This window comes from Oncorhynchus gorbuscha, linkage group LG02 (genome assembly GCF_021184085.1).
Source record: "Oncorhynchus gorbuscha isolate QuinsamMale2020 ecotype Even-year linkage group LG02, OgorEven_v1.0, whole genome shotgun sequence".
In the NCBI taxonomy this organism is placed as follows: Eukaryota; Metazoa; Chordata; class Actinopteri; order Salmoniformes; family Salmonidae; genus Oncorhynchus; species Oncorhynchus gorbuscha.
The window spans coordinates 64,179,879-64,201,917 of NC_060174.1; the positions used below are offsets into that span (position 1 = coordinate 64,179,879).

Sequence of the window (22,039 nt, forward strand, 5' to 3'; positions counted from 1 at the left end):
GGAATAAGTCAAGGGGTAACGTTATGAGTACTTTCTGAAGGCACTGTGTGTGTATATATCATTTTACTTTGCTACAGCAAATAGTGTTTTATAAACTCATGAGGGCTGGGGATCCGTGAGAAGATGCATGACACCATAATAAAATCAATCATGCAATATGGTTCTGCTAGCTAGTCTTCAGATAACAAGTCAACATTATCTAATCAGTTTTCAATATACTCGCCCATATAGCATATTGTTCCTATCTCTCCCCATTATATTCACAATACCCTGAAACATGTAACTAGCTATTGCACTTACTGCGAGCAATGTTCTTATTCAGGCTTTTGCAAAGATATGGAAACTGTAATTTCCTGTTTCCATATGTCAATAATTGAGTCAAGATGATGCACCGATGTGAATGTTAAATACATTGTATCAAATCACCACACATGACATATACATGAGATATCCACTTCTGTGTAGTTCTTAATTTACCTCAATTGCAATTAACTCATGTGCATTGGGGCATTTGTAATCATATTAGTTGTTGCCTGCAGTGTTGTAGGGTGTTGGGGGGGGGCTTAATATATTTTATGAGAACCAAAAGCAACCTTTGGTAAGATTTAGATATGTACATACAGTACTGGCTATCCGAAAGCAAACACATTTTAAAGAGAAGTGGGCAGAAAAAAAAAATGTTTTAGATCTGGGCACCCCCCCCCTCCCCTCAATAGGGGAATCTGACCCTTGAAGGTGTGTTAATCTATTTTATGTTTTACTTTGACATTTGAGTAATTGACACTTAAAATCTAAAGTCTAGGTATTTTAATTAAATAGATCTAATATCAAAAGTAAAAATGACATTACACATCTCACTATTAATATCCTCATTATGATGGGGGTGGGGGGAATTGTTACATCAATGTACATCAAAATTGTTTTGAGATGAGACAAATAACATTTTTTTGTTAAGCAAGAGTAGTGGCAGCCAATGAAAGTGTGGAAAAAGTGTTTTTGTGAGAATTACAGGAAGTTTAACCCAGTGAGGTGTTTAACCCCAAGCCACCTAATTACTTCTTTACAATGGGCCTTTAAAAACACTAACTTTTAGGTGTCCAATGTTATAGCTGTGTGGTTCTTGTAATGATCCATAATTAAAATCTGGACTTTTGTGAGCCGTACTCAAGGAAACAAGACAGGAAAAAAGAGAGACAACCAAATGAAATTACATTTTGAAGTAAAAATCTTCAGATTATATTCTCAAATACAAAAAGATGACATTTTGTTTGAACACAGAACCATATGCAGATACTGTTTGACATACATTTTATACAGTTTTACAACCACACAAACTAGTTATTGATCACAAGATTCAAAAACGACTTTAGGGACATGTTACAGAATATTTTAAATGGTGTGAAAAATGCTGGTAAATGTGGTTTTACAATCTCTCTTTTTATTTAAAAAAAGTCATCAAAATGTCAGTCTTCAATTTCAATAAATATGGGCAAAATATTAATGGTTAAATCAAAACGAGAATAATAAGTCCAGACTCCACCAATATCTTGAAAAGTTATGGTTTTTTGATCTAAAACTAAAACATGTCATGTCAATAGCAACATTTGAAAACAAAAACAATGTTGTCCAAAAATATTCCATCTCTTAAAAACACATTGAAATGTACACATGCAAATCCCAGCTGCCTTTTATGAGCTCTAATAAACATTCACTGCGCAACACTAAACTGTCCTATATCTGCATGTTAAACTACACCTCTGTTGCTCATTTCAAATAGCCAACATCTAGAACAGGCAAGAAAAATAAGCTGCGTGTTACTAAAGGGTTGCAGGACCTACTGCAAACATAATGCTAACGTCGTGGCGTGGCATGAATAAAATCCTGTATCTAAAAAAGGCAGGGAAGAAAAACTGGACCCTTAAACATTTTTGAAAATGTAAGCTATAAGAAAGTGCAGGCTAATCATTAAGGAGATGTATGACAATGAAAAGGCAGAGGTCTAGCCTGCAGGCAGGATAAGCAATGGAATGCTGCTGAGGGAATAAGATCCGTCTCATCAGCGCACTACTTTATGCCTACTGTGTACCCTGAGAACCCTGGCTGTAGTTTCCATATTGGCTGTAGTACTGATTCCATTGGCTCTGGTTCTGGTAATACTGCTGCCACTGCTGTGCATACTGGATCAGAGAGAGCAAGACATTATCAACAGAGCTTTAGACAGGTGAACATGATATATGGGACAACCTAAGAAACTAGGTTGGCCCGACTCACCTGTTGATACTGCTGGTTGTAGGTCTGTTGCTGCTGGTTGTAGGTCTGCCCAGTGGCAACAGGAGCAGTGGAGGCGGCAGGAGTTTGGCTGTAACCTGGGTACTGGCTGTAGCTGCCGTAGTTGTAACCCTGGTTGTAGTTGCCCTGATTGTATCCCTGGTTGTATGTCTGTGTCTACAAATTCAAACATACGATGTCAGAAAGTTTGAAGGACTGGTGAAGAGTTGACAGAGGAACAAATTCCAGACGAGAACCACATGTAGGGAGATGCCATTTAACACAGTTTACCTGTCCTTGGCTGTAACTCCCAGTGGCTCCCTTGTTATATTGTCCTTGGCGGTGCTGATTGTAGCTCACTCCAGATTGCTGGTTGCGGTTGTAGCCATGTTGTCCTCCTGCAGCACCATCACGGTTGCTCCCCCAGCGGTTCTGCTGGTAGCCTCCATGGTTATACCCTGTAAAGTGTAAAGCAAAAGCAGTTAAGTAGGCTCACTAACATGCAAAAAAAAAAAAAAAAAAAGTTTAAAACTAAATAAATTCCACAGAAACTTTCCACCTCACCTCCTCTGAAGTTGCCACCTTGACTCTGATAGCCTCCCCTTCCCCCTTGGGGGCCACCACGGTTGTCATGGCGCTGGTAGGGTGCACCACGACCACGAAATCCTCCTTGGCGGTTGTCGAAGCGTTTGTCTGGGGGTGGGCCGGCCTTGCGGCCCTCCTCATTGTATTGCTTTACCAGCGTGTCAGCCTCTTCTCGTTTCAGCTCGATGAAGGTCACGTCGTCAAGAAACTCACCAGCTTCTGGGAGCACAAAGTTGGCTACAGGAAGCAGAGGGGTAGGCGTTGTCAGGACGAGTATAGCGGCACCGTCGAAAGAAAGAAAATCATTATTACTATCTGATAGACAATACTAGGAAGAGGTAGGAAGGGAAAGAGGGAAGTGGGGGAGAGTTTATACCAGAATTATAGCAAAACATTACCTCAAGGGACAGGGGAGAATTTGCTCCAGTTTAGGGAGGAATTATATTTAACTAGGCAAGTCAGTTAAGAACAAATTCTTATTTACAATGACGGCCTACAACGGCCAAACCCTAACCTGGACGACACTGGGCCAATTGTGCACCGCCCTATGGGACTCCCAATCATGGCCGGTAATGATACAGCCTGGAATCGAACCTGGGTCTGTAGTGCCTTAGACTGCTGCCCCACTCAGGAGACCATAGAAAAATAACAAAACTAAGGAGAGTGATGAATATGTAGAGTTTTCAGTTGTAAACCACAAGCATAGCTTACGGAAGGAAGCATAGCCTGTGGGCGTATGTCCTCAGTTAGTCCTTAAGTAATAAATGTGGATTTTTTCCACTCCCCTGGTACTGGAAATATTACTGCCAATGGTTTTGTTAAAATGTTCAATTGATAATCTATTAAAAATCTCATCCTTCAAGGGTCAGAATCCAAACCACACTTGAAATGGACAATCCCCTGCACCCTGAGTTTGCAGTGCTAAATAGATGAATGACAAAGATGAAAGAAATGGTTAAAAAAAACAAGAGAATGATAGATGATAAAGGGGGAAATAGTGGGAATAGCTCTTTGAAGGGGGGGGGGGATCTTCCAAGTTTCGATAAAACAACAAACAAACAAAAACATAGGAAATGCATTGTCTTTGTGTGGTTTTTAATTTTTGTTATCCATGGAATTCCTACCTTTCATTTCTAATACAGCATGATCGGGCACATCCTTCCCTTCCTCATCAGTTCGCTTTAACGTTCGCTCTTTTAAATCCTCGTCCGTGGGACATATTACAATAGCCTTGCGTTGAAAACCTTCAAAAGGACGCATTTTTCGTCTCTGGGCTGATCCATATACATTTGTCTAGCAAAGTTGACAAGAAAAAAGTAGAAGCTGTTTATTATTGTTCACTTGTCTGCTTTTGTTATGGCTTTGCGTTCCATAGGAGGGAAATTGGATTCCTGCAACGATGAAAGTGAGAGTCCCCCCCCCATACTGTTCTGGAACTACATATGGTTCTCTCACAACCCAACAACTTACTTTTGTGTCTGGAATACATTTCCTGGGAGAAAGAACTTTGGGGACCCATGTTAGCCATCTATTGGCTAAATTCTTGCAAGTTCTCAACTGGTCAACATTTCCAATGAAAAGCTGAAAGCGTTAGCTACTTAAGGCCAGATTCTACATGACAAAATAACAGTTGCTTTTAAAAATATATATTTTACAGAAATATGCTGCATCCTTTAATGTATTTTTGCCATGTTTACAACGCACCCTTACAAGGTTGAGCAAATAGATGAATGTGCCCATGAATCCCTTCTGCCACACAGCTCACATTCACTTCCATATAATTAACAGTAGAAAAACTAAATCTGTAAAATCAATTGAATTGTCTCCAGGTAAACCCTTAAGGACAATCAATTAACTGTTTTTCTAACTATTCTCTGTGGCAGGTATTTGCTACGCCACTGCTCTGATAATGACCTCAAAAAAGAAAAGAAAGATCAACAAATAATTTATCATTTATCAAAAGTTGGGTAATATTTCACCTACAATAACAGGGTCCCCATTTACTTACCAGAACTTACCTTTTTTTTGTCAATAGCCCAACTGTCTCATGACAATAACAACAGACAATACCTACCTGTCAATACTCACTCACACTGTGGCACCCATTAGAACGTCCAGGACCTCACCTACCTTGAGTAACTTGAGAAAACGCCCTGAAAATTCAAACATGTTAGTTCACTTACCTTAATGTTTTATTTATTTAACATACAACATAAAAAAAAAAGTTCCATATGCTGTCTGTATGTATAAATCAACTACCATACATCAGAGGTGATGAGAGTTTAAACTTGAACTAATCTTACAGTTAACGAACAACAGAAGGTGTATTTCTTACTCACCACCCGGCAGTGTTTACTTGTTTTTCAACATCTTATTATAGACATGGACTATTTGTACAGCTTATAGCTCTTTAAGAACAGAACATAGGGAGGATATTCAAAAAATATTGAGTAAAAACATACAATTGCAACACCGCTTTCATTTAAGCAAAACAGAAAGAATGTTCTCAGCAGCATGTTCAGGGTGATAACTTCCAGGAGTTCAGATGTTGATCGAGGCCTCTACACTAGAGAGACCGCATCACAGAGTGCATTAATGGACATGTGCATCAGTGAACAACAGTGGGCAGGGTTGGGAAGGAGGGAGGGTGAGCACAAAAACATAGTATGGGATGAGAAATCAGACAGTACCTGATCCAGGATGTAGTTACGCTTCTTGCGGGCAGCGATCTGGATCAGCCTGTTCAGACACTGTGTGGCCTGCTGGATCAGGACATCCCACCGACCTGAATAGTTCTTCTGACGCCGCAGCCCCATCACCTGAGGGTGGAGGTTTTCATTACGTTAGAGGGGAACTTGACACTAAAAAAGACCAAGACTAAAGGATTCTGTGTTCAAACAAAGATTACAACTGACCTTCATCTTCTCCATTATGGCGTTGGTGCCCAGGATGTTGTATTTCTTTGCAGGGTGCTCCTCCGCGTGCTTCAAGGCCCAAGTGGTTTTCCCAGACGCAGGCAGACCAACCATCATCAATAGCTGAGGTAAAACAAGAGGGTCAAACATGCAATTGGTCATGGCACCTCACAGCTACTGATGACAGAAGCAATCTAGTCTAACGAATAAAAACAAATTCATGATCCAACATGGCTGGCACTCACCTCACAGTCAGCCTTGGAGGCAGGCCCAACAGTCCCCCGCATCCTGTTCTCCAGAGGGACGTTCTGAATGAAGGTGTATCCCTCAGGCAGGGGGAAGAAGGGCTCCTCTTTCTGGCCAAAGTTGAATTCAATAGCACAGTTCTTCACAAGAACGTGGGGAAAGAGTGGCCGCTCGGCCAACTCCTCCCGTGACACACGGAAGGCCACATCTAGCCACTTGCCGTTCTTTGAGAAGGCCATCTCCACTTCCTCACCGCTATCGAAGTCCTGAACAAGACATGGAGAGGAAAACGTATAGGCTTATTGAGTACTCAGCTTCTATGAGTCAGATGAATCTAAGTGAATCTTCTGCACCATCACAAATACTTACAATGTAGCACCCAAGGACATCGTTTTCACCAAACTTTTCCCCGTAATCCTCAAATTTACACTTGGAAGATTTCTTGCCAGTTCCTCCATAGCCATAAGAGAACGGTTCTTCACCTGTAATAAGCAGTAAAAACAGGAGTTTGTGTGTTGTTTCAAATCGCATGAAATATTGATAGTAACAATGACATAATCCCAAGTGTTCCAGCTCAAGTACAGAAGCGCTTAAAAAAAAAACACTGACCGAGCTGTGTGTTGCAGGTGTCCAGAGACCAGCCAATGCGCACTACATGAGGATCAGGCTCACTGCTGGGGAGATGCTTCACAGAGATCTCCTCGTTTATCTGGGCAAGAAAAACATGCACCAAATTATTATTCCGAAAAATCGAATGAGACTTGACAGCAAAAAATAAATGAAAAGGAATATTCCATCTGCAAAGCACCTAGGTGAAATGCAACTTCCTTTAAAAAGGAAATACTCTACCTTCATTTCAAAGCAGACACGCCCTTTGTTGACGCCATAGGAAGCTCGTGCACCTGACCACAGGTATGCAAAACCTTCAATGGTCAGCGGGTATCCACTATACCGGTCACGTGATACCTTGAAGTGCAGATCGCAATTATCTGCAAAAAACAAAACCTCATCAAAAGTCAATAATAAACCATTTTTAAAAATCCTACTACAATCCCGAAACATAGTACTTTCACTCACAAGTATCAATGGCCACAAGAGTGTCATCAAAATCTTCTTCCTCTTCCTCTGCTGGAGGCTGGGGAGAACGTCCCCTGTGTGATGGGAGTGTGGAGCATAAGCTAGAGGTGAGGTTCTATAGAATGTTTTCAAGACACTTTAGTGAAGTAGTTTTCAAACTAGCGATGTGCACAGTTATTGGAATATCCAAAACGGGCGTTAGTATTGGAATATTGTGTGAGTATAATTTGTTGTGACAAAACATTTTATCGACTTTGAACACTGGAAATGCTTATTCTAAATTAAATTATAATATCCATGTGATACATGTCATACAAGTATCCATACAAGTATCCTACCATGACATTTCAAATGTTTTATTTTATAAAACAAAAAATACTGATAGCCTTCACGTTGGTAGCTTGTTGTTTATGTTGGCCAATCAAAGCGGCTCAATGTGTAGCAAGAGTAGTGAGAGTTCACTATTGCAATGCAAACCGGAATAAAAAGGACTGAATTAAAAGTTAGCGAAATTAGAAGGAGTAGGCTACAACGATCAACCAACAGGTAGGCTGTTTTATCCAAATGGGGTTGGGGAGAAATCACTAAATGTGGCCTCAACTAGCTATACAGTGTAGCTAGCCTCTCTAGGCTACTCCAGTCAAGACAGGCACTGTTATCTGGGATGATAAATAACATTGTGGCTGCTACAAGTTAGGTAGTCTTGGCTGTACTCAAGTAGAGGCTCTCTATGCCTCCATCTGCTCGCTCCAATCTCACAGGCACCTCCGCAGATGCAGCAATAGAGCACCAGCCTTTCCCCTCGCACAGCAGTTTTTTTTTAAACAACACATACATTTCAAATATCCGGATATCCAACAAAAATTCATGATACTATTCGAATAGCGAAATTATTTTAAACCCCCATCCCTATTTCAAACTTGTTCCACTTAGAAACATTTTAACACACCTTTTTTCCTCCCGATGTTCATAGTATCCATAGCCACGGCCTTCATCGTATGGCCTCTTACGGTTGTGTCGGTTATCCTCCGTTTTGGCCTGGGTCGCCTGCTCAGCCTCCCATTCATTGGCTGGCTCTGGATGATGAGCCCTTGGCTGCTGGGGTTCCTTCTCTTCCTTCAACTGCTCCTGCTCCTTTTTCAACTCTGCTTTCATCACAAACTCCTCTGCACCAATGAGGTCAATGTTGTCAATAATTACTGCTTGAGCAACAGTGTGAATTGAGAGAATATACTAAGCATGAACAAGTTATTACTGACCTGGCTTAATTTCAGGCATCTCCACAGGCTCAATTGATTCCGACTCCAGTGGCTCTTTTTGCACAGGCTTTGGTTGCACAGGTTCCTCCATCTCCGGTTCCTCCATCTCCGGTTCTAGCACCTGTGGCTCTGGCTCTTGTCTTTTGTCTGACTCATACGCCTGCGGAATCTGTGGCTCCATCACATCTTCTGTGAAATCGACCATCCCAGATCCCATTGCAGGGACTTGACCATACATCTGCGCCCCATCCCGGCTGTCTTCTTCACTCTGTTCGTTAACACCATTCGCCTCATCAGCCTGCGGGACAAACTGCACTTCCTTGTCCTTAATATATTTTTCTTCTTCCCCATCATCTTTAACTAAAAAAGAAAAACAGTGTCAGTATCACAAGCTGCTTGTTTTACATATTTGGAGTAGCACAGCAGTTTCATCTGCAAACAATCTGTGAACAACAGTGGCCGTGGCTGTATTGGTGCAATCTTACAACGGTCTACATACACTTTGAACCCCCAATATTTGTACCGTCATCACCATCTCCAGCGTCTCCGCCAATGTCGTTTTGCTGATCCCCCTCCTCCGCAACATCGGCAATCGGTGGCCCATCCCCTTCACCTGCAGCCTCGGCCTCAAGTGCTGACTGCAATCTTATGACGAGATCCGCCTTCAGTCCACGAGTATCAAGGCCTCGCAGCTGAAGCTCCTCCTTCAGCTCGTTGACTTTGAGCTTCTTCACATTGATTCCACTCATTTTTCATGCAACTTCTTCAGTGATCAGAAATTCCAATCTATACGAAATTAATGCACAGGCAAGGAATTCAGTTTAGAAATGGACTTAACCGCCTAGTAGTGGTAACGTTAGCTAACTAGTTATTTACTGTAGTTAGTTACACATTATTGCCCCACCCGAGCTAGCTCGCTATTTCGTTGCATTACAAGACCATGCATGGACATCGCTCGAGTAGCAAAAACATACAATACACTGCGAAACGCACGGGTCAAAATCAAACAGTTTTCTTAAAGTTAGCTCGTTAGATTTCTACTGGAGAACCAGTTTAGGTCTGACGTCACACCAACATAACTAGCTGTATACAATAATGTTTTTACTTATTTAACCTTTATTTAAATTATGCAAGTCAGTTGAGAACAAATTCTTATTTACATTGACGGCCTAACCCGTACTACCCTGGGCCAATTCTGCGCCGGCCTATCACGATCGGTTGTGATACAGCCTGGAATCGAACCAGGGTCTGTAGTGCCTTAGACCGCTGCTTCACTCGAGAGCCCATAGATAGTATAGTGTAGCTAGGTCATGTGAATTTACATTACTAACCTCTTTCCTCACCCCTATAATGTCCTTGCTAGAGATTCATGCAGCGACCAACTCAACTAAAACAAAATGGACGACTCTGTCGCTAACGAAGCTGTAAACATCTTTGCGCTGTTTGTCTGTTTCTTATTCTTTAAGTTTTTATTGCCGAATAGCTACCAACTGACAGCTGCATACATCGCCACCTACTGTCCTGGAGTGTGAGACCGGTCACGACCTATCTATGCCTCCATATTCTCTTAACTAACCATCATCTGTCCGATATCCAGAAAGAGATCATCAATCATCAACATGACTAAGATAGGACTAATAGCACCAACCTGTGTAGTTCCATTTTCCAACTCATATTTTCTTGATAAATCCGATCCCACCCTGACCTGGAAGGTTCGGTCAAACAAGAAATCCACAATCCAGGTGTACATTCTCCCTATAATACCCATTCCATTCAATTTAATCAGTAGACCTTCCCGCCACATTGTATCATATGCTTTTTCAATGTCAAAATATACTAAAGTGGATTTAACAAGTGACATCAATAATAGATCATAGCTTTCACCTGGATTCACCTGGTCCGTTTTTGTCATAGAAAGAGCAGGTGTCACACTCAGTGAACATGTACAAAACATTAGGTACAACTGCTCTTTCCATGACACAGACTGACCAGGTAAACCCAGGTGAAAGATATGATTCCTTATCGATGTCACCGGTTGAATCCACTTTAATCAGTGTAGTTGAAGCGTAGGAGACAGGTTAAAGAAGGATTTTAAAGCCAAATTCATAACATATAATTTTTTATTTACTAGGCAAGTCAGTTAAGAACAAATTCTTATTTTCAATGACGGCCTAGGAACAGCGGGTTAACTGCCTGTTCAGGGGCAGAACGACAGATGAACAACCTTGTCAGCTCAGGGATTCAAACTTGCAACCTTTCAGTTACTAGTCCAATGCTCTAACCACTAGGCTACCCGGCCCCTGGCGCATACGAAATAGGTGATGGACATCACAAATGAATACACAACATGAAACGTTACATATCATACTAAAATGCATCAGATTTACGTACAAAATAATACAAATCCAGGTTGATTGAAATCAACCATCCCATATCCCACTGCAGGGACTTGACCATACATCTGCGACCCATCTGGGCCGCACCCCATCCGGTACAACAAGAAGCTCTTCCACCACCGCTGAAAGAGCCAGAGCCACCAGTCCAGCATGTTGTGCCAAATACAAAAGAGGAAGAGGAGCCCATGGAGGAGCAGCCCCCGCTAGACAAAAGGAAACTGCAGACATAATTGTTTACAGGTAATCATATAGTTGTTTGTCTCTGGTACAGTGGTTGGTTGTATTCATGTGAAAGTTTTGAAAAGGTATAGATTTAATGACACAACTGGTATCTTGCAAGCGATAACGAGCAGAATCATCTACAGTCACTCTGGGTATCCCCTCAAAATGACACCCATGACAGCCATGCTGAATTATTATTAGATATACTGTAGATAGATGGTATATAATATAACTCAATTATGTTTCTACCAGATGGATTGGCCAGTAGTGGAAAAGAACCCCACTCCGGACCCTATAGAGACAGTGGGAGCCAATGAAGGAGACACCTACCGAACCTTCAGATGTCACTGACCAATTAAAAGTGGTCATCGAAAGACAGTACCACAGAACCTGAGACTGGCACAGGAAATGCTGAATTATGCTCCATCCGCGGAAGGGCGTAAAGAAGAATATTATAAACTGAGGATGAACAGTTGCAAAATTGTGACTGCACCTCTATATTTGTACTGGCTCTTAACACCATGAACCTATTGAAAGTTGACACTGATTCTTGTTCATCCCAAAATATCTATGTTATGTGTCCTTAGTTTTGTATTTGACGAAATTGCCTAATGCACTGGGGCAATGTAGTAGGGAAACTATTTACTAAAATGTAATAGACTTTTGTTTTGAAAGTCCTTAATAGAAAATCTGTCATGAGAAAAAAAGAAAACAGCTTTTTATTTGTTATATTTGTCCCATGTCTTTTCATTGTGGCCCATTTGAAATAAACAACGTACAGCCTATGCATATACTGATCACCTCTCTGTCTAAGGTGGATGGTGAATTCAACCGTTATTTAAGGTTTTTGATTGAGAATGCCTACAAGTCATTTAACTTTTCAAGACTGTTTTAGGAGGGAAAGGCTACACAGACACACCTGACCTGCAAACTGACATTTAACTTCAGAATTGGTTAGGGTCAGGGTTAAGGGTTTAGTGGGGGTCAGCTAAGGATCCGTTTTGGAGGTTTGCAGGTCAGCAGTGCCAGGGGTGATGGATGTGCTGCCGCTTGATGGACGTTCTATGCATAGCAAAGTACCACGAGCACAGCAACAGTATTGTTTACCCTAGCAACGGGCTGCTCGCTGTGTTTTTTTTTTTACTGGTGAAGAACAAGAACTCGGATTTTGGAAGTTTTAACGTTTGGGAAAAGTGTTGATAAACAACCTTAACTTTAACCACGACAGTGGTGCGTATTGGGTGTTAGCAATCTGTTTTCACCACAGGACCGTTTTTCTGTTGAGTTGTTAGGAACGCAAGAAAAATGGCAGAGGGAGCACTGAACAACCAAAGGGAGCACACAGCGATCTGCTTCAAGGCCTTTATGCTCAAGAATAGTACAAAAAGCAACCTCAACCTGTGAGTATTTATATGATTGCCATAGTGGATAGTGAAGGTGGCGTGCTAGTTAAGTGAGTATGACACTGTTCTCCAACCTTTCCAGCTATGACCATCTTTCACGATTACTGACCAAGGTGATGGATGAGCGTCCAGAAAATGTGGTTGACATAATTGAAGACATGAGCCGTGAGGTGAAGCAGGAATTTCTGCAGGACAAGCAGAGCACCTTGAGAGACATGCCACTGGCAACAGCTGCACAGCTCCTGGCTGAGCAGCAGAGGTTACTGTTTTCACGGAGAGGGGGTGATGATGGAGAACAAGAGGAGGAACTGGTAAGAGAAGAAATGACCCAGGTCCTTGCACATTCACTTTACCAAGACTGATTTGGGGAATGAATGAGCAAGTTGTATAGTGTAATCAATAATTATTTCAACCCGTCTGTCTCATTAGGTAGAAACACCGCTTCCCAATGTGAGTGAGCTTGGCTTCTTCCTCGAGCAGGCTGGAGTGGGACTGGGTAGAGAGGAGATGCTGATGGTCTTCCTGGCACTCAAGCAGCTGGTGGATTCCCAACCGCTAGTGCGCTGCCGACTTTGGGGCAAAATCCTGGGCACAGGGGGCAACTATCTTGTTGCTGAGTGCGAATACAGAGAGGGGGAGGAGGAGGAAGAGGGTAATGAGGAAACAGTGGAAGATGAGGAAAGAGATGGAGAACCTCGGGATGATGATGAGGAAGCTGATGTGGTGGAAGTGGTGAGTTACTGAAAAAATGACTGTCTTACAGTATGTTGCTTTCATATCACGTTTCTTCTTGTATGAAAAGTTTATGATGACTTTGCATTTTTAGATTGATACGCTCCCAAGATCCACCTTCAAGCCCCCGCCTGTGGTGCCAAAGGAGGACAATCGCACAGGTGTGAACAAGTTTACTTACTTTGTGTGCAGAGAGCCTGGCCTTCCCTGGGTGAAGCTGCCCACTGTCACTCCCACCCAGATCACAGCCGCACGCCACATCCGCAAATTCTTCACAGGGAGACTGGATGCCCCCATCATCAGCTATCCTCCTTTTCCTGGCAATGAGGCCAACTATTTGCGAGCCCAAATTGCTCGCATCTCTGCCGGCACACAGGTCAGTCCCCTCGGGTTCTATCAGTTTGCAGAGGAGGAAGGTGAGGAGGAAGAGGAGGGAGCCCGAGACAGCTTTGAAGAGAATTCTGACTTTGAGGGAATTCCTGTTCCTGAAATGGCAGAATCACTATCCACCTGGGTGCATCATGTCCAGCACATCCTTCAACAGGTAACATTCCTTTTCTAATGTGATTCTGATAAGCCATTTTTAACCCATTTTTTGTGCCCTGAAAATTATCACATGGCCTCTCCTAGGGTCGCTGTGTGTGGGTGAACCTGGCTGACAAGCCTGAGGATGACTTTGAGGAGGAAGGAGATGAAGAGGAGAAGGAGGAGGAGCCTGATGAGCCTGATCCAGAGGTGGGGCCTCCCCTCCTCACTCCACTCTCTGAGGATGCAGGTCAGTATATTCCAGCGGAGAACAACTGCCCCCTCTCATTGAAGCCATGGAAGTTAAAGTCCGACCGTGGTACTGAAGGCATTATTTGCACAAAACAGGACCCCCATTATAGTGAATGGAAATATATCAATCTTCGTGTAAATAAATATAACATTTGAAGATTATTTTAAAATTGCACAGAGAAGAAGATATAACGGTAATTTAGTTGCTAATGGCAGCCTGCAGTACCCCGGTCGGGCTTCAACTTGAGGTAATCAATGAGAGGTGGCAGCCCTGAGCTAGCCTGCAACGCCACTTCCTGGTGTAGCTTCAAACAGAAGCGACAATAAGCAAAGACAGTAGGGTATGAAGATAGGCTTAAACTGCTTCTCCAATAGAAATCCCTGATCAAACTTGTAGCAAGAAACACAGACTGTGCAAGCCGTCAAATCAAAGGCACTCATTTTTGATGAAAATAAAAACGTGTCAGCGTGTCACTTTCACAAGGTTGGAGTAATAACATGTTGAAATGCATATGACATTGGCTCAAATCGAGGTTGTGCCTTTAGATTTAGAGAAAATTCACAACTAAGGAAGAATTTTTCACTTCTCTCATTGACCTCTCAAACGCCAAACCCTGGTCTGCTAAGTCTGCTTCGCAAACATTCCCAGAAGTCTGGCAATGTTTTGTCTATGGGTTTAGAAACTCTGCTATAAGGACACAGCTGACGCTTACACCGACTCCATGGTTTGGGGGGTGCTGTCGAGAAATATTTGCCAACGGGCGAGGGAGGGGGGGATTGAGGAAAAATAATGACCTGCTCATTAGTCACCAGGAATAATAAAGACCTAGTTTACCGATTTAGCTGCAAAAAACACGACGGCCAGAGTAATGAAGGCATAGTTACATTTTTTTAAATGATATATAGTTTTGGCATTACAATTTATCAGGGGATGCTGTAGCACCCTCAGGACCCCTACTTCCCACGGCTATGACCGACTAGACGAAACCTTAACCTTAACCAAACCCTTAACCCAGACCCTAACCTAATTTTGATCAATTCTGACATTTTATATCAGTTTGGGCGTCAGGCGTATCCTTATAGCATTTTTCAGCTCAAACTGCGTATTTTATGTCTCCATCAGATGCCATCTTAACCAACTTCATTTGGCTTCAATGCGCTATTGAGTCTTCACATAGGAATTAATGGTGTCACGTGAGCGATGGCTTTGTCCATTCATATATAATCATTGGTCTATTCTCAGTCTGTTGGTTGGCCTACATTTTCACTCCATGCTGGTGGCATGTCTATTATGATTATGTGTTAAACTCCTTTCAACTGAATGATGTGTATGCATTTCAGAGACTACCAACACCCCTCCCTGGAGCTCCAAGATGTCCTCCACCATCATCTCTCAGTTTGCTATTGCAGTGCTGCGCTCAAACCTCTGGCCGGGAGCTTATACTTATGCCAGTGGAAAGTAAGATTGAGTGTCATTTATTTATTTGTAGAACTGTGTAGGGGTAATGTATTATATATTATTATAACTGTGGGATACAGACAATATCCCCAATCGAATAAATATGTTTTTGTTTGTTTACTAAATTAGGAAGTTTGAGAACATCTACATTGGTTGGGGCCTGAAATTTGCAGGGGAAGGGTACATCCCAACTGTTCCAACAATGCCCCAGAGAGAATACCCCAGTGGGCCAGAGATCACAGAGTCCCTGGACCCCAGTCTGGAGGAAGAGCAAGCCCTGAAAGCAACCCTGGAGGAGCAGAGGGCTGCCCAAGAAGAGACAGAGGCCTTGGGTGAAGATGAAGAGGAGGAGGAAGAAGAGGATGATTAAATATGACTTTGTAGTTAACAAACACTACATTACAAAATAGGCAACATTTACTGTTGACTAAAGCCCGAGGGCTCTGTTCAATCCGCGTCGCAAAGTTCAGCTTTACAGCGTGATTGAAATTTAAAGGCAATGTTCCGGCTTTAGCTGAGACTGCATTCATGGTAAACGACGCATATGTCTGCTCAAAATTACCTTTACATTTCTACTGCGGAATCTGTAACGCTTCAGCGATAGATTAAATAGAGCCCCTAATTTATTAAGAACAAATAAAACAATTCGTACAGCAATGTCCACTGAGAGAACAATGCTTGTACATGTTTTTTTTTATTAGTCATTTTTAAAGATTATACAGACAAACAGGTAGAGAGCAAAACACACACTGATCCCCTACCAAATCCAACCCACCCTCACCCACCACGATCCAACAGTGTCCCACCCCAATACCAGGTTTTAATGAAACAATGTTTGTGCATTTAATTGACATACTTTTTTAGACATCAGACCGTAGTCAGATGTGTTGGCAGGGCAGACTTCACTGTTTATTACTTTCCACATGAAGCAGGCAAGTAACTGAATACCTCAGTAATTGCTCCTGTCCTTAATTGGCCATGTCAGAACATGTGGGGTGAGCCTTTAATAAGTATATGCAGTACCAGTCAAGAGTTTGCACACACCTACTCATTCCAGGGTTTTTCTTTATTTTTGCTATTCTCTACATTGTAGAATAATAGTGAAGACATAAAAACTATGAAATAACACATATGGAATCATGTAGAAACCCCAAAAGTCTTAAACAAATCAAAATATGTTTTATATTTGAGATTCTTCAAATAGTCACCCTTTGCCTTGATGATAGCTTTGCACACTCGTGGCATTCTCTCAACCAGCTTCATGAGGTAGTCATCTGGAATGCATTTCAATTAACAGGTGTGCCTTGTTGAAAGTTCATTTGTGGAATGTCTTTCCTTCTTAATGCATTTGAGTCAATCAGTTGTGTTGTGACAAGGTAGGGGTGGTATACAGAAGATAGTCCTATTTGGTAAAATACCAAATCCATATTATGGGAAGAACAAATAAGCAAAGATAATGACAGTCCATCATTCAGGAAATGACAGTCCAGCAATCAGGAAAACTTCAAGAACTTTGAAGGTTTCTTCAAGTGCAGTCGCAAAAACCATCAAGCGCTGTGATGAAACTGGCTCTCATCAGGACCGCCACAGGAAAGGAAGACCCAGAGTTACCTCTGCTGCAGAGGATAAGTTCATTAGAGTTTACCAGCCTCAGAAATTGCGGCCCAAATAAATGCTTAAGAGTTCAAGTAACAGACACATTTAAACATCAACTGTTCAGAGGAGACTGCGTAAATCAGGCCTTTATGGTTGAATTTTTACAAAGAAACCACTACTAAAGGACACCAATAAGAAGAAGAGACTTGCTTGGGCCAAGAAACACGAGCAATGGACATTAGACCGGTGGAAATCTGTCCTTTGATCTGATGAGTCCAACCAGCATGGCTGCCACAGCATTCTGCAGCGATACGCCATCCCATCTTGTTTGCACTTAGTGGGACTATCATTTGTTTTTAAACAGGACAATGACTATTTGACCAAGGAGAGTGCTGGAGTGCTGCATCAGATGACCTGGCCTGCACAATCACCCAACCTCAACCCAATTGAAATGGTTTGGGAGGAGTTGGACCGTAGAGTGAAGGAAAAGCAGCCAACAAGTGCTCAGCATATGTGGGAACTCCTTCAAGACTGTTGGGAAAACATTCCAGGTGAAGCTGGCTGAGAGAATGCCAAGAGTGCAAAGCTGTCATCAGGGCAAAGGGTGGCTACTTTGAACACTTTTTTGGTTACTACATGATTCTATATGTGTTATTTCATAGTTTTGATGTCTTCATTATTATTCTACTATAGTCAAAATAAAGAAAACCCATTGAATGAGTATGTGTGTCTACACTTTTGACTGGTACTGTATATCTCTAAAACCATAAAAGAGCATGACAGAAACAAGGTAGAGAATAAGGACAGATGTTGTATTAATTTGGCATAAAAATAAAACACAGAATGCATGGCAATGTAACGCAATAGGTAAAACATTTCATTATTTGTTGAATCTCTGCTAACCCTGTGAATTAGGTTAAAAACCATCCTGTAAATGAAAGTAAGCAGGATCATTCACTATCATCCTTCTGTTTAATCTGTTGCGCTGTAATACAGATTTACATTTACATTTAAGTCATTTAGCAGACGCTCTTATCCAGAGCGACTTACAAATTGGTGCATTCACCTTATGACATCCAGTGGAACAGCCACTTTACAATAGTGCATCTAAATATTTTAAGGGGGGGAGGGGGGAGAAGGATTACTTTATCCTATCCTAAGTATTCCTTAAAGAGGTGGGGTTTCAGGTGTCTCCGGAAGGTGGTGATTGACTCCGCTGTCCTGGCGTCGTGAGGGAGTTTGTTCCACCATTGGGGAGCCAGAGCAGCGAACAGTTTTGACTGGGCTGAGCGGGAACTGTACTTCCTCAGTGGTAGGGAGGCGAGCAGGCCAGAGGTGGATGAACGCAGTGCCCTTATTTGGGTGTAGGGCCTGATCAGAGCCTGGAGGTACTGAGGTGCCGTTCCCCTCACAGCTCCGTAAGCAAGCACCATGGTCTTGTAGCGGATGCGAGCTTCAACTGGAAGCCAGTGGAGAGAGCGGAGGAGCGGGGTGACGTGAGAGAACTTGGGAAGGTTGAACACTAGACGGGCTGCGGCGTTCTGGATGAGTTGTAGGGGTTTAATGGCACAGGCAGGGAGCCCAGCCAACAGCGAGTTGCAGTAATCCAGACGGGAGATGACAAGTGCCTGGATTAGGACCTGCGCCGCTTCCTGTGTGAGGCAGGGTCGTACTCTGCGGATGTTGTAGAGCATGAACCTACAGGAACGGGCCACCGCCTTGATGTTAGTTGAGAACGACAGGGTGTTGTCCAGGATCACGCCAAGGTTCTTAGCGCTCTGGGAGGAGGACACAATGGAGTTGTCAACCGTGATGGCGAGATCATGGAACGGGCAGTCCTTCCCGGGAGGAAGAGCAGCTCCGTCTTGCCGAAGTTCAGCTTGAGGTGGTGATCCGTCATCCACACTGATATGTCTGCCAGACATGCAGAGATGCGATTCACCACCTGGTCATCAGAAGGGGGAAAGGAGAAGATTAATTGTGTGTCGTCTGCATAGCAACGATAGGAGAGACCATGTGAGGTTATGACAGAGCCAAGTGACTTGGTGTATAGCGAGAATAGGAGAGGGCCTAGAACAGAGCCCTGGGGGACACCAGTGGTGAGAGCGCATGGTGAGGAGACAGATTCTCGCCACGCCACCTGGTAGGAGCGACCTGTCAGGTAGGACGCAATCCAAGCGTGGGCCACGCCGGAGATGCCCAACTCGGAGAGGGTGGAGAGGAGGATCTGATGGTTCACAGTATCGAAGGCAGCCGATAGGTCTAGAAGGATGAGAGCAGAGGAGAGAGAGTTAGCTTTAGCGGTGCGGAGCGCCTCCGTGATACAGAGAAGAGCAGTCTCAGTTGAATGACTAGTCTTGAAACCTGACTGATTTGGATCAAGAAGGTCATTCTGAGAGAGATAGCGGGAGAGCTGACCAAGGACGGCACGTTCAAGAGTTTTGGAGAGAAAAGAAAGAAGGGATACTGGTCTGTAGTTGTTGACATCGGAGGGATCGAGTGTAGGTTTTTTCAGAAGGGGTGCAACTCTCGCTCTCTTGAAGACGGAAGGGACGTAGCCAGCGGTCAGGGATAAGTTGATGAGCGAGGTGAGGTAAGGGAGAAGGTCTCCGGAAATGGTCTGGAGAAGAGAGGAGGGGATAGGGTCAAGCGGGCAGGTTGTTGGGCGGCCGGCCGTCACAAGACGCGAGATTTCATCTGGAGAGAGAGGGGAGAAAGAGGTCAGAGCACAGGGTAGGGCACTGTGAGCAGAACCAGCGGTGTCGTTTGACTTAGCAAACGAGGATCGGATGTCGTCAACCTTCTTTTCAAAATGGTTGACGAAGTCATCTGCAGAGAGGGAGGATGGGGGGGGAGGGGGAGGAGGATTCAGGAGGGAGGAGAAGGTGGCAAAGAGCTTCCTAGGGTTAGAGGCAGATGCTTGGAATTTAGAGTGGTAGAAAGTGGCTTTAGCAGCAGAGACAGAGGAGGAAAATGTAGAGAGGAGGGAGTGAAAGGATGCCAGGTCCGCAGGGAGGCGAGTTTTCCTCCATTTCCGCTCGGCTGCTCGGAGCCCTGTTCTGTGAGCTCGCAATGAGTCGTCAAGCCACGGAGCGGGAGGGGAGGACCGAGCCGGCCTGGAAGATAGGGGACATAGAGAGTCAAAGGATGCAGAAAGGGAGGAGAGGAGGGTTGAGGAGGCAGAATCAGGAGATAGGTTGGAGAAGGTTTGAGCAGAGGGAAGAGATGATAGGATGGAAGAGGAGAGAGTAGCGGGGGAGAGAGAGCGAAGGTTGGGACGGCGCGATACCATCCGAGTAGGGGCAGTGTGGGAAGTGTTGGATGAGAGCGAGAGGGAAAAGGATACAAGGTAGTGGTCGGAGACTTGGAGGGGAGTTGCAATGAGGTTAGTGGAAAAACAGCATCTAGTAAAGATGAGGTCGAGCGTATTGCCTGCCTTGTGAGTAGGGGGGAAGGTGAGAGGGTGAGGTCAAAAGAGGAGAGGAGGGAAAGAAGGAGGCAGAGAGGAATGAGTCAAAGGTAGACGTGGGGAGGTTAAAGTCGCCCAGAACTGTGAGAGGTGAGCCGTCCTCAGGAAAGGAGCTTATCAAGGCATCAAGCTCATTGATGAACTCTCCGAGGGGACCTGGAGAGCGATAAATGATAAGGATGTTAAGCTTGAAAGGGCTGGTAACTGTGACAGCATGAAATTCAAAGGAGGCGATAGACAGATGGGTAAGGGGAGAAAGAGAGAATGACCACTTGGGAGAGATCAGGATCCCGATGCCACCACCCCGCTGACCAGAAGCTCTCGGGGTGTGCGAGAACACGTGGGCGGACGAAGAGAGAGCAGTAGGAGTAGCAGTGTTATCTGTGGTGATCCATGTTTCTGTCAGTGCCAAGAAGTCGAGGGACTGGAGGGAGGCATAGGCTGAGATGAACTCTGCCTTGTTGGCTGCAGATCGGCAGTTCCAGAGGCTACCTGAGACCTGGAACTCCACGTGGGTCGTGCGCGCTGGGACCACCAGATTAGGGTGGCAGCGGCCACGCGGTGTGGAGCGTTTGTATGGTCTGTGCAGAGAGGAGAGAACAGGGATAGACAGACACATAGTTGACAGGCTACAGAAGAGGCTACGCTAATGCAAGGAGATTGGAATGACAAGTGGACTACACGTCTCAAATGTTCAGAAAGTTAAGCTTACGTAGCAAGAATCTTATTGACTAAAATTATTAAAATGATACAGTACTGCTGAAGTAGGCTAGCTGGCAGTGGCTGCGTTGTTGACTTTGTAGGCTAGCTGGCAGTGGCTGCGTTGTTGACACTACACTAATCAAGTTGTTCCGTTGAGTGTAATAGTTTCTACAGTGCTGCTATTCGGGGCTAGCTGGCTAGCTAGCAGTGTTGATTACGTTACGTTGCGTTAAAAGAACGATAACAATTATCTTTGATACACAGACGGCTATGTAGCTAGCTATGTAGCTAGCTACGATCAAACAAATCAAACCGTTGTGCTGTAATGAAATTAAATGAAAAATGTGATACTACCTGTGGAGCGAAGCGGAATGCGACCGGGTTGTTGAGTGCGGAAGTTCTATTCAGTAGACGTTGGCTAGCTAGCAGTGTCTCCTACGTTAAGGACGACAAATAGCTGGCTAGCTAACCTCAGTAAATTAAGATAATCACTCTAAGACTACACGCTCTAAACTACACAATTATCTTGGATACGAAGACAGCAAAGACAACTATGTAGCTAGCTAACACTACACTAATCAAGTCGTTCAGTTGAGTGTAATAGTTTCTACAGTGCTGCTATTCGGTAGACGGTGGACGTATGCTAGCTGGCTAGCTGCTGGGCAGATAGCGGTGTAAATGAAAGTAAGCAGGATCATTCACTATCATCCTTCTGTTTAATCTGTTGCGCTGTAATACAGATTTACATTTACATTTAAGTCATTTAGCAGACGCTCTTATCCAGAGCGACTTACAAATTGGTGCATTCACCTTATGACATCCAGTGGAACAGCCACTTTACAATAGTGCATCTAAATATTTTAAGGGGGGAGGGGGGAGAAGGATTACTTTATCCTATCCTAAGTATTCCTTAAAGAGGTGGGGTTTCAGGTG

General features: G+C 43.7%; 2 protein-coding genes across 5 annotated transcripts; one reads left to right on the forward strand and one right to left on the reverse strand.

The window, feature by feature from the left end:
• Positions 1 to 1,207: 1,207 nt before the first annotated feature.
• LOC124006997 (heterogeneous nuclear ribonucleoprotein U-like protein 1) lies at positions 1,208 to 9,828 on the reverse strand. Of its 4 annotated transcripts, none has more exons than XM_046317252.1 (16): positions 9,682 to 9,828; positions 8,883 to 9,136; positions 8,351 to 8,710; positions 8,041 to 8,257; positions 7,092 to 7,165; positions 6,864 to 7,003; positions 6,624 to 6,723; positions 6,384 to 6,496; positions 6,014 to 6,280; positions 5,769 to 5,891; positions 5,544 to 5,672; positions 3,978 to 4,146; positions 2,833 to 3,090; positions 2,560 to 2,726; positions 2,272 to 2,445; positions 1,208 to 2,177 (listed from the first exon to the last, which is right to left on the reverse strand). In XM_046317252.1, exons 2-16 carry the CDS (start codon positions 9,097 to 9,099, stop codon positions 2,076 to 2,078), a joined length of 2,610 nt encoding a protein of 869 aa, XP_046173208.1. In that variant the 5' UTR covers positions 9,100 to 9,136; positions 9,682 to 9,828; the 3' UTR covers positions 1,208 to 2,075. The 4 variants fall into 4 exon arrangements, with proteins under 4 accessions (XP_046173208.1, XP_046173199.1, XP_046173184.1 ...); XM_046317243.1 differs by having other exon boundaries at positions 8,874 to 9,136; XM_046317228.1 differs by having other exon boundaries at positions 8,850 to 9,136.
• A 2,191-nt stretch (positions 9,829 to 12,019) lies between these two features.
• Positions 12,020 to 16,011, forward strand: LOC123993698 (radial spoke head protein 6 homolog A-like). The gene is made up of 7 exons (XM_046296109.1): positions 12,020 to 12,368; positions 12,454 to 12,682; positions 12,801 to 13,103; positions 13,198 to 13,647; positions 13,734 to 13,878; positions 15,222 to 15,339; positions 15,469 to 16,011. The coding sequence occupies exons 1-7, from the start codon at positions 12,274 to 12,276 to the stop codon at positions 15,707 to 15,709; spliced, it is 1,581 nt and encodes a 526-aa protein (XP_046152065.1). The 5' UTR covers positions 12,020 to 12,273; the 3' UTR covers positions 15,710 to 16,011.
• Positions 16,012 to 22,039: the final 6,028 nt, after the last annotated feature.

Coding starts and splice junctions, on each gene's coding strand:
- LOC123993698 (XM_046296109.1), top strand. CDS start 12,274: ATGGCAGAGGGAGCACTGAACAACCAAAGGGAGCACACAGCGATCTGC. Junction 13,104..13,197: donor AAGCTGATGTGGTGGAAGTG/GTGAGTTACTGA, acceptor TTGCATTTTTAG/ATTGATACGCTCCCAAGATC. Junction 13,879..15,221: donor TCCACTCTCTGAGGATGCAG/GTCAGTATATTC, acceptor TATGCATTTCAG/AGACTACCAACACCCCTCCC.
- LOC124006997 (XM_046317228.1), bottom strand. CDS start 9,099: ATGAGTGGAATCAATGTGAAGAAGCTCAAAGTCAACGAGCTGAAGGAG. Junction 6,281..6,383: donor ATGTCCTTGGGTGCTACATT/GTAAGTATTTGT, acceptor TGTCTTGTTCAG/GACTTCGATAGCGGTGAGGA. Junction 3,091..3,977: donor TGCTGTATTAGAAATGAAAG/GTAGGAATTCCA, acceptor TGCTTCCTGTAG/CCAACTTTGTGCTCCCAGAA.